General features: G+C 43.1%; 1 protein-coding gene across 6 annotated transcripts in view; it reads left to right on the top strand.

The window, feature by feature from the left end:
• NCR3LG1 (natural killer cell cytotoxicity receptor 3 ligand 1) overlaps positions 1–8704 on the top strand; it is a 41349-nt gene extending 32645 nt beyond the window's left edge. The window contains exons 4-7 of one of the 6 annotated variants that reach the window (XM_045577698.1): positions 3189–3503; positions 5100–5199; positions 7519–7672; positions 7769–8704. In XM_045577698.1, coding sequence (XP_045433654.1) covers positions 3189–3503; positions 5100–5199; positions 7519–7648 — 545 coding nt within the window. In that variant the 3' untranslated portion in view covers positions 7649–7672; positions 7769–8704. Of the gene's footprint in view, positions 1–3188; positions 3504–5099; positions 5200–7456 lie in introns of all 6 variants that reach the window. The other 5 variants (XM_045577702.1, XM_045577699.1, XM_045577697.1 and 2 more) reach the window with 5 other exon arrangements.
• The last annotated feature ends 2700 nt before the right edge of the window (positions 8705–11404 follow it).

Raw genomic sequence — 11404 nt, 5'->3', positions numbered from 1 at the left:
AGTGGGGGCAATGTCTAGGAGCCCTTCTTAAGACTTTGAATGTTTTGTACATGTTAATTGGGGGGGAGGGGTGGGAAAGTGTATTAGGATTCATTTCTTCTGTAACTGACAGGAAGCCTAAAAAGATTTTTAAAAAATTAATATACTTTATTTTTTAGAAGAGTTTTAGATTTACAGCAACAATTGCAAAGATACCCTGTTTCCCCGAAAATCAGACAGTATCTTATATTAATTTTTTCTCCCAAAGTTGCGCTAGGTCTTATTTTCAGGGGATGTCTTATCTTTCCATGCGCTAGGTCTTATTTTTGGGGAAACACGGTAGTAGTTTCTTTATGATCCTGCCTATGCATATACCACTTTATTATTAACCTCTTTCTTTAGTATGGTATATTGGTTTTAATTAATGAACCAATATTAATACATTTTTATTAGTTAATGTCTATAGTTTGCTTAGATAACCTTAGTTTTCACCTAATATCCCTGATAATTTTTCTTGTTCTAAAGGATACTTTGAAATTCATAGAGCTATTCCAGTTTTCTTTAGATTAGGGTTAGTATTGTATATAAACCCCTTTACTTTTTGTTATTGTTAATCCTCACTTGAGGATATTTTTTTCTATTGATTTTTTTTTTATAAAAACAAAATTGGAGTTTTTATTATCAAGACAGTGTGGTATTGACCTGAAGATATGCATATAGGTCAGTGGGACAGAACAGGAGCCCTATTGATATGGCGGTAAAGTGGTGTGGAGGGGAAGCAGTCTGTCATCTGATATTAAATCTCATTCTCTGAGTGGCCTGAGCCCCTAGGCTATGACCTTCAGAAGTGTTCCTGGGTGAGAAAGGAAGGTTATAGAGGGCTGAAGAGCTAATCATCATTCTCCTGGGTCAGCCAGGGCTCTGGCAAAGTCTTCCCACTTGAGAACATTCTTTGTTATGGAGAACGCACTGGGTATATTTTTAAATGGTCACTTTTTCTCTCCCTTCCCCCCTAGATGGGAGGGAATTTTTCTTGCAACTGCAAGAACCAGAGGAGGGCAGTGGGGAAGGGAGTTCCTAGACTGGCCTCCAGCTAATCCTTTAGCCATTTGTCAGTTAAAACTCCAGCACTTTCTGCTTATGGTAATATGATTTTGGCTGTGGTTCTCTCAATCTGCTTATCTCTCTAGCTTTCAGGGTTGTTAGTTCTCTGATGGGTCTAAGAAAAGTTGTTGATTTGCAGTTTGTTCAGTTCAGCTTTTATTCCTATTACTAGAGGCCTGGTGCACAAAATTCGTGCACAGATCTGTGTGTGTGTGTGTGTGTGTGTGTGTGTCCCTCAGTCCAACCTGCACCCTCTCCAATCTGGGATCCCTAGGATTGGGCCGAAACTGTCAGTCAGATACCCCTTTCACAATCCAGGACTGCTGGCTCCCAACCGCTTGCCTGCCTGCTTGCCTGATCACCCCTTAACCACTCCCCTGCCACCCTGATTGATACCGAACTGCTCCCCTGCCAGCCTGATTGCCCCCAACTGCCCTCCCCTGCAGGTCTGGTCACTCCTAATTTCCCTCCTCTGCAAGCCTGATCTCCCCCTACTGCCTTCCCTTGCTGGCCATCTTGTGGAGGCCATCTTGTGTCCACATGGGGGCACCCATCTTTTATTGATTTTAGAGAGGAAGGGAGAGGGATAGAGAGATAGAAACATCAATGATGAGAGAGAATCATTGGTTGGCTGCCTCTTGCACAACCCCTGCTGAGGATTGAGCCAGTAACCCAGGCCTGTGCCATTGGCTGGAATCAAACCTGGGACCCTTCAGTCTTCAGGCGGATGCTCTATCCCCTGAGCCAAACCGGCTGGGGGGCACCCATCTTTGATCACAAGGGGGCAGTCATCTTGTGTGTTGGACTGATGGTTAATTTGCATATTACCTCTTTATTATATAGGATGAGAATAGGAGTGATGACTTCTAGTTCTTTATATGCCAGAGAGGAAAACAGAAGTCAATAAGAGCTTTTATTATTTTTAATTTAATTAAGTTTAAAATATGTTTTTCTTGATGTTAGAGAGAGAGGAAGGGAGATGGAGAGGGAGAGAAACATTGATGTTTGAGGAACATTGATTGGTTGCCTCCTGCATGCACTCTACTAGAAATCAAGCCTACAACCAGGGCATGTGTCCTTACTGAGAATCAACTCAGCCACCTCTTGGTCATGGGAAGACACTCAACCAACTGAGCCACATTGGCTGGAGCAACAGGACCTTTTAAAAAGGTAGTTTATGCCAAAACTGGTTTGGCTCAGTGGATAGAGGTCCCAGGTTCGATTCCTTTTGAGGGCATGTACCTTGGTTTTGGGCACATCCCCAGTAGGGGGTGTGCAAGAGGCAGCTGATCAATGATTCTCTCTCATTGATGTTTCTGGCTCTCTATCCCTCTCTCTTCCTGTCTGTGAAAAATCAATAAAATATATTAAAAACAAAACAAAACAAAAAACAGACTAACTCTTACTAGTCAGTCATTAGCTCTAAAAAAAAGGTAGTTTATTTTTCTTTCACAAAAATGGAGCCAATCCTGGGCAGGTAGGGCAATTCTGTGATCATCTGGGACCCAGAGTCCTTTTATCTTTGTCACTTTGGCATCCTCAACATGTGGCTTTCACCTTGTGTTTGGAGATGGCTTCTCCATTTTGAACCATGACATGGTCTTCCAGCCGTTCTCCAGGAAGGAAGAAGGGGAGAGGGAGAGAAGGGCATAGTGCTTTTCTTTAAGATAACCTTGTTCTTTAAGGGTACTTCCCTGAGGTTGCTCTCCCTACTTCTGATTCTGTCTGAACTAATAGACCCTGAATTCACGTGGCTACACCATCTGAAGTGGAGGTTGGGAGATATAGCTTTAACTTGGATGTGTCATTGGAGAATGGACAGCAGTTTCTACCACAACAGTGTTCCAAAGGTTTCCTCCCATTCTCAAAGGCGTCTATGACAGCAAGTGGCTTAAAAAATCTGCTTTACAAAATGGCTGCGAGTCGGGGTCATGGTCTATCAGCATCACATTGGCACTGGGATCAGCATACCCAGATTATGTAGGTTAAGCAGAATCTAACTCGTCTCACTCACCTTTCCTGAAGGCTCGCTAAAGGTCAGGCTTTGAACTGATAATAAGCTAATCCCAACCTACCCTCAAATCATGACTTCTCTTCTCTGGCAGCTTCCCCAGAGTGCACCTTGTTTCCAGAGCAAGCCATGGTGAAAGATGATGGCGACAAATATATTTTGTGTAAGGCATATAGGTTCTATCCAGAGGACATTAACATAACATGGTATACATGGACCCAGAAGAACCCCCAGGGCCAGGAGATTTCTGAAGGTATCACCACTGGTCCAGCCATCAAGAATGAGGACGGCACATTTAACATCACCAGCCGTGTGAGGCTGGAACACAACATGACCACCTACCAATGTGTGATAAGTCACAGATCCTTGCCCACCTCCTGTAGGTTGAACTGTACCCAGTTTCGGAGAGGTAAGCATTTTCTAAACGTATCCCTTACTCTTCCCTTTGACGGGGTATAATGTAACATTGAGGTTCCCATCTAGGCCAGGATGGGGGCTAATGGGGAAGGAGAAAGCTGGGTTTGGCCTACTTCAGCCCCAGAGCCAGCAGTCCAGACTAGGTCCCTACGCCAGGGTGAATGGCCTAATAGGTGGAAAGTGGTGACAGGAGTCCCCAGGGTTGCTGTTAACTTACGGCAGCTTAAGGATCTGGGTGGTCTATATGACCTGGAATAGGAAGCCTGTCAGCTATGAGGAGAAAGGGGATAGGATCCTGTCCATGCCCCCTGAGGATAGGGGTCTATCAGGGGCCAGAGACCCAACCCTCAGCAACTCTTCTGGCCAGGCTCCAGGGCCACTGCAAACTGTTGGCTGGTAGAGGGCAGATCAGTAGTTCTGTGCCCAAGCTGGGGAGTCCATAGTAGGGAGTCCTGCAAATGCCAAGGCCTTTCCTCAGGCACACTAGATCCTGAGCTTAAGATAATACAGCTCACTACAGAACCCGCCTGCTGGTGGGGTGTAGTTAATTGAGCTCATATCTTGGTTTCCATGGTCATGGCTCTGGTCTTGGGTGGGGATGACCCTGCAGGTCAAATGCATCTGCCTAGAGCTGAGAAGGGTTAGAGAGGCAGGGGCTGACTGGTTTTGCCAGAAGGGGCCTGGGGTGGCCCTGGAGGGAGAGAGGAATTGCTTTTGGAAACAAGGGCCAGGGATGTGTATGAGTGTGGTGTGTTCAGAATATGTGTGGCATATCGAAAATATGGAATTGAAATATGATTTATGTGTATAATCTCTCATACAAAAGGTCTATGGCCGTTAGGCCATAATGCTGTCACAATCAAATGAGCATGAGGTAGGGGAGTAGTGAGGGGGGGAGTGGGGCAAGGCATGATCTACTAGTGGTGATGGGTGGGGCAGCCAGCTGAGGCAAGTGGAAGCGAGCTACCCCAACAAGATTTTGTGAAAGCTGGGCCTCTAGTATAAAAAAAGAGATTTGTGTTGGTGACTTGTGGCTGCTGTAATAAATTGCCACAGACTAGGTGGCTTATAATTAACAGTTTTATTTCTCACAGTTCTGGAGGCTGGAATTCTAAGATCCGTGTGCCAGCATGGCTGGTGAGGGCTTTTTTCTCCGTCACACGTATCCTCACATGGTGGTAGGGATGAGGGAATCTCTCTAGGGTCTCTTATATAAGGGCACTAATTATTCATGATGGCTCCTCCCTCATGACCTAATGATATCCCAAAAGCTCCACCTCCTATACCATCAAATTGGATATGAGGATTTCAACATATGAATTTTGGGGGACACAGATATTCAATATATAGCAGCATATAGTGATGTAAGATGGTAGAGTGTGGTACATATTTGGTAGAGGTGTTCCATATTGCCCTGTATTTTTGGAAGATGCTAAACACACTATGTGATGTGTAAAGGAGTATGTAATAGGGATAACAAGAAGTGTGTCAGAGGGTTGTTGGTTATGTCTGTGACAGGCAAATGACACTTAGCAGTTACTGAGCCCTGCCCGTTGGTTTCCTTTTAATGTTTGCCTCCTCTTTCTAGAATCTGAGATGGGACATACCTGGGGCCCTATTGAAACTTTGATTGCTGTTATTGGCTGTATTGTAGTAGCAATCATTGGACTGATTTATTGTTGCAAAAGGTAAGGGGGATGCCAAAGCAAAGTGTAGCCCTGTGTTTTGGAATTGGCTCTGGGAGTTCAGGGGCCTTTGCCAGTGGGTGATATTTGAGAGTTCTCAGGATCGATGCCGGGGGGTGGGGGTGGGGGGAATCTCAGTGTGGTGTGTGGCTTTTTCTGATGTTGTGTCCGGGAATAACGTTTTCCATAGATCCTTATGTGGTAGTTTGAGACTCTGAGGAGCTGCACTGTAAGGCCCCTCTGCCTCTTCCTGACATACAGCCTCACTATGAACCAGGCCTCACTGTATTCGTTCAGACCAGCCTTTGAACTGTGAATGGGCTGCAATGTTCTCACACATAGAACTACAGCTCAGAGAGGGGAATTCCTTCCCCAGGTGCTCACATTTTGTTAAATGTAAAGGGATAGCTTACAACCAGATTTCACCATTAAATCAAGAGTTCCTAGCTCTCATTGGTGTTTCCAAACTATTTTTATCTTGACGGTGGTCCAAACAGCACATAAAATAACTCAAGGAAAAGAAGTCTAAGAGACTAGTGTAAACATTTTGCTTAAAATAGTTCTAGATATTAAATTGCCCTCATTTTTTTACGGCCTCCAAGGCAGAATCTGTGCAGTAGCTAATACATCTCATTAGAAATGCTGGTACATGGTCCTGGGGAAATCACTTCATAGAGCTGATCTTCTAAGTTGGTTTTAAAATTTATTCTTCTATTGAAGTTTTTAGGTCAATTATGAATGTTCACCAAATTTACAAATAAACTTGTTTGTCCAACTTAAAAAAAAAAGAATGCTTTAGGAAAATTAGAATAATCAGTTAATCAAGAAAAAAAGGCCATTTATCTAAAGTTGGCCAGTGATTCATGGAAATTTTCTTCTTTAAAAAAAAAATATTTTTGTTGACTTTAGAGAGGAAGGGAGAGAGAGATAGAAACATCAATGATGAGAGAGCAACATTGATCGGCTGTCTCCTGCATGCCCACTCATTGGGAATCAAGCCCACAACCCAGGCTTGTGCCCTTGACTAGAATTGAACTCAGGACCATTCAGTCTGCAGGCCAATGCTCTTTTCACTGAGCCAAACCAGCTAGGATGGGACATTTTCTTCTGATTGGGGTTAGGCCAATGGGAAAACTGGATATAAAGCGGTTTTCAAATGATTCTTGTGATATTTGTGAGTGTTCTCATATTTCTGGCCTTCCTCTGGCTTCTTATATCTAGTACTGTCACTGTTAGCAGACATTTCACATTGAAAAAAGAGACTACTAATGCCTTCATAATCATTCTAGATTAAGTCCTGGTTTGTAATGAAGGCTCCAGGCTTCCAACCTTCCCTAATATTTATCCTTTGCCATGTAACTTTTTAAAAATATATTTTTATTGATTTCAGAGAGGAAGGGAGAAGGAGAGATGTACAGAAACATCAATGATGAGAAGCCATGTAACTTTTCAGTGCCCTCCAATCATGGGCTGCCCTTAACATAGGGCTCAACCTTGTGACTTGCTTTGGCCAATAGAATGAGACAGTGAAAGAGGCCTTGTGTATTTCCATTTGCTTTTTTTTGTGCTGACATTAGTGAGAGGAAGATTCTAAGCTAGCCTGAGGGAAGATGAGAGACATTGAAGCTAGTGCTAGCTGCTCTAGAGGAGGTCAGTCTACAGTAAGACCTCACTTCACGTCATGCCTAGGTTCTGCAACTTGAAACAAAACAACATATAATGAAGCTAAGTTTACTATAGGCTAATTGATATAAACAAGAGGCAAGTTCCTATGGCATCTCATCCACATTATGGAGGACATTATCAAAACCATGTTTTTTTTGAGAACCAGCTATAGATTAGGTGACAGCCATCCAGTTCCTAGACATGTGAACAAATCTAGCTGAGATCATCACCATCAACAGGGTCGACTCTCAAATGTGTGAGAAATAAATCTTTATTATTTTAAAGCCACTGTTTTAGGCTTGCTTGTCGTATAGCAAAAACTAACTGATACAGCTCCTCGGAGAGCTGAGTTTTGACCAAAAGTGGTTGCTCTAGAGCTGTGAGAGAGTCTGCTATGAAGCATGCACCCAGGTAACATGTTCTATCTGTGCCATCTCAGGGATCTGCTGCTGTCCTCACCCTCAGGAGGTCCAGCCAATGCCTGAACAAAGCAGGAGTCTTTGGAGGTCTCTGTAGAGTGGCTGAGACTTTCTCAGAGTTGCACTAGAATCTGAAACTCTTGCTTCCCAATCCTTTTTCCTTCCTCCCTTCACAGATATCAGATCTACATCATGACCTAAAGGCTTCCCTCACTGACTTCTGTGCCCTCTTTCATAGGCACTACTCCCAATTATTCTCTCCTATTTCTAACACATCTAGAAAGCCGCCTTTTGGGAGACACGATCCAGTACCACAAGAAGAGACTAAAGAATTGGAACTTGGTGCTTTAACTGCCGTGCATTCATGATGTCTTCAGATGGAGGAGCACTGTGTAAGGCAGTTTTTACACAGATGGATAACAGAAACCACATTCTTTCTCAGAGAACATGTAAATAACTGACATTATTTTTTCTGATGACTGCCACAGCTTGCTCAAGAGGAGACTGTTCAAGCTGCTTTCCTGGATAGCCTCTGGCCAATCATCTCTTTCCAAGAAAAGAAGAAAACAACACTTTACAAAGAAGATATACAAATGGCCAGCATGGATATAAAAAAATGCTTAACATCATTAATCCTCAGGGAAATGCAAATCAAAACAATGAGACATCACCTCACGCCTCTTGGAATATCTACTATCAAAAAGACAAGAAATAAATAGTAGTGGCAAGGATGTGGTGAAAAGGGAAGATGTGGGTACTGTTAGTGGGAATATACAATATATTTATTATACATTTGAAGATAAATATAAAAATAAGTTTTCTGAAAAGAGCATGGAAGTTCCAAAAAAATTAAAAATGGAACTACCATATGGTCCAGCAGTTTTACTTCTGGGCATTTATCTGAAGGAAAGGAAAATTCAAACTTGAAAAATTACCCATACCTCCATCTTTATTGTACCATTACTTACAATAGCCAAGACATGGAATCAACTTGTGTCATCGATGGATGAGGGGATAAAGAAAATGTGATACACTCCTACACACAGTCATGTGCCACTTAACAAAGGGGATGCATTCTGAGAAATATATTGTTAGGCAATTTCATTGTTGTGTTAACATCATTGATTATACTTACACAGACCTAGATGATATACTAGTAGCCTATTGCTCCTGTACAGTCAGACTGCACTAAAATCATAAAACAATATGAGACCAAATCAAGCAGAAGAGAGAATGATATCAAGAGACACAGCCAACAGGCTAGGCTGCTGCTAGTGTAACTCCACATACTGTTTTTCAGAAAACTTATTTTTATACATAGAAAGAGTACACTCTAAAATAGCAGTAAAAGGTCCTAGCCAGGTGGCTCAGTTGGCTGGAGTGTTGTCCCATACACCAAAAAGGTTGTGGGTTCAATTCCTGGCTAGGGCACATACATAGGTTGCAGGTTTGATCCTCGGTTGGGGCAGGTATCGGAGGCAACCAATCAATATTTCTCTCCCAATTCCATGTTTCTCTCTAAAATCAATAAAAACATATTCTCAGGTGAGGATTACAAAAATAGCAATAAAAGCATAGCATTGTAAATACATGAGCCAGGAACAATCATTTACATCATTATCAAGTATTTTGTATTGTGCATAATTTTGTACACTTTTGTATGACTGGCAGCACAGTAGTTTGTTTACACCAGCATCACCACAGTAAGTCTAATTTAAATTCATCATCTTGTGAATAACGCATTGTGGTTCAATGTTAGGATGGCTATGACTTCCCAGGTGATAGGAAGATTTTTGCTCCGCTATGAGCTATGGGTCCACTATTGTTTATGTGATCAGTCCATTGTTCCTTGAAACATCATAATGAGGCATATTACAGTGCACACAATGGAATATTATTTAGGCATAACAAAAGCAAATCTTGCAATTTGTGACAAAGTGATGGACCTTAAGAGTAGTATTTTAAGAAAAATATTTGTAACTGTATGGTGATGAATTTAAATTAGACTTACTGTGGTGATTATTTTGCAATATATACAAATATGACATTTTATCCTGTGCACTTGAATCTTGGATAATATATGTCAATTATACCTCAAATAGAAAAAAGGGGGGGGGGAGAAAACAATATATATGTATATATATTTAATATATTTTATTGATTTTTTACAGAGAGGAAGGGAGAGAGATAGAGAGTTAGAAACATCAATGAGAGAGAATCATGTATCAGCTGCCTCCTGCACACCTCCCACTGGGGATGTGTTCGCAATCCAGGTACATGCCCTTGACTGGAATCAAACCTGGGACCCTTCAGTCTGCAGGCTGACGCTATGTCCACTGAGCCAAACCGGTTTTGGTGAAAGCAGTATTTTACTGGCTGCAGATTGTAACCAGTTTCCGTTTTATATTCTATTAATGTTCAGTAAGTTCAATCTGTACATGTCAGTATATATGAATAAAAATATTCCCCTTTATTAATGGCTGAGTTATTCTTTGATAGAACATACGTGACTTATCCCCTACCTCATGATTAGTAAAGAGTAGAGCTTGGAATTTTAATCAATAAATCATACTAGAGGCCTGGTGCACAGGATTCATGCACTGTTGGGGGTGTGGCCTGCGGGTATAGGCCCACTGTGGCAGCACCTCTCATCTCCTGGCTGTGGTCCAGCACTCAGCAGCTGCTCTCTGGTCCTGCATCTTCCGTGGAGCCAGAGCACTCACCTCCCAAGGGGATCAGGTCAGGCTGGGCCCAGATACAATAGCACTGAGAGGCAGTGGAGAAGGCCTCAGTTCTGCAGCAGCCAAGAACTTGCCTCTGGGGTCAGCTCTGTGAGCTTGGCAGTGGTGCTGTAAGGCCTGAGGCTGTCTGGAGGAGGTGGCAAGGAGCAAGGAGGTGGAGCCTGGGGCAAGGAGGCCATTGCAGCCTGGGTTTCTGCCAGTTGGCCTGAGGTTTGCAGCGGGAGCAGCAGCAGCAGCTTATCCTGGATGGACCCAGCTGTGAGGGAGCTGCAGCTTATTCTGAGTCAGCCCAGCTGCACTACCACTGTGGTAGTGCACTGACCACCAGGGGGGCTGCTCCTGCATCAAGCGCCTGCCCCCGTGGTGGTCAGTGTACAACATAACAACTAATTGACGGGTCATTCTGGTCATTCTGCCATTTGGTCACTGGGCTTTTAATACATTGGATTGATTACCAAGGTAGATCAATGTGTGAGGTTGGGCTGTGAATCATGAGCTTGATCATTAATTAGATCTAGAGGAGAGGCTTCCTCTGTACAGTTCTAGTCTGTTCTTAGGGGAGGACCTGATAGTTGGTGTGTTCGGTCCTTGCTTTATTTTCTTGACTGGCCCAAGGTGGCTGATGCTATTCCTAATTTGATAGAAGTAGAGGTGCCTCAGCCAGGACAGGCTGACAGGGCTGTGGAGGGTCTCATGCAGGTGTTGGTCATGGGTAACATACAGTGTGGTTCTGAATGCACTTATCAGGGATGTGCAGTGTATTCCAGGACCTTTGTGGGGCAGAGAAGCCCTGTTCCCATCTCTACTGAATGGAGTAATGACTCAGAAACAAGTCTTAGATCACTCAGGACTGAGTGCAATTAGCACATAGGCATAACTTAACTTGCAATTCTCTTGGCTTAGAGCAGTGATTTTCAACCTGTGTGCCACAAGAATTTTTAAGACATGCAATTCCTAACTATTTAGTCAGGGGCGCTAATTTCTCCCCTTAGATTGTCAAATGACAACAGCCAACATAACAATAGCTGTCTGGTGTGAATGAGTCAAAATTATACCTTTTTTTTTGGTGTCAAATAGATAATATAATGCGGGGGCCAGATGCAGCAGGGGCCAGATATGGTGGGGATCTCCCTTTTTTTTTTGTCCAGCACAGAAAGAGAGATACATGAACCGGTTCTAAGTGGAGGCAGCCAGGGATTGAGAAATAAAAGAAAGAAGATGCAGAGAAAGATGTATAAAGCTGAGAGCTTGGTGGAACCGCTGCCTCCTCTGATGGAGAGGCCAGGGCCTGAGCCCAGGCAGTACATTTATTTATATTTCCCAAATACTAGGAAGTATCACCAACACTTAGGATCAAAGGAGCTTATCTGCATTCTTGAGTAG

The sequence above is a fragment of the Pipistrellus kuhlii genome, unplaced genomic scaffold, assembly GCF_014108245.1.
Source record: "Pipistrellus kuhlii isolate mPipKuh1 unplaced genomic scaffold, mPipKuh1.p scaffold_m20_p_9, whole genome shotgun sequence".
Lineage (NCBI taxonomy): Eukaryota > Metazoa > Chordata > Mammalia > Chiroptera > Vespertilionidae > Pipistrellus > Pipistrellus kuhlii.
Note: the sequence above shows the minus strand (reverse complement) of the source record. Positions and strands in the feature narration are given on the sequence as shown.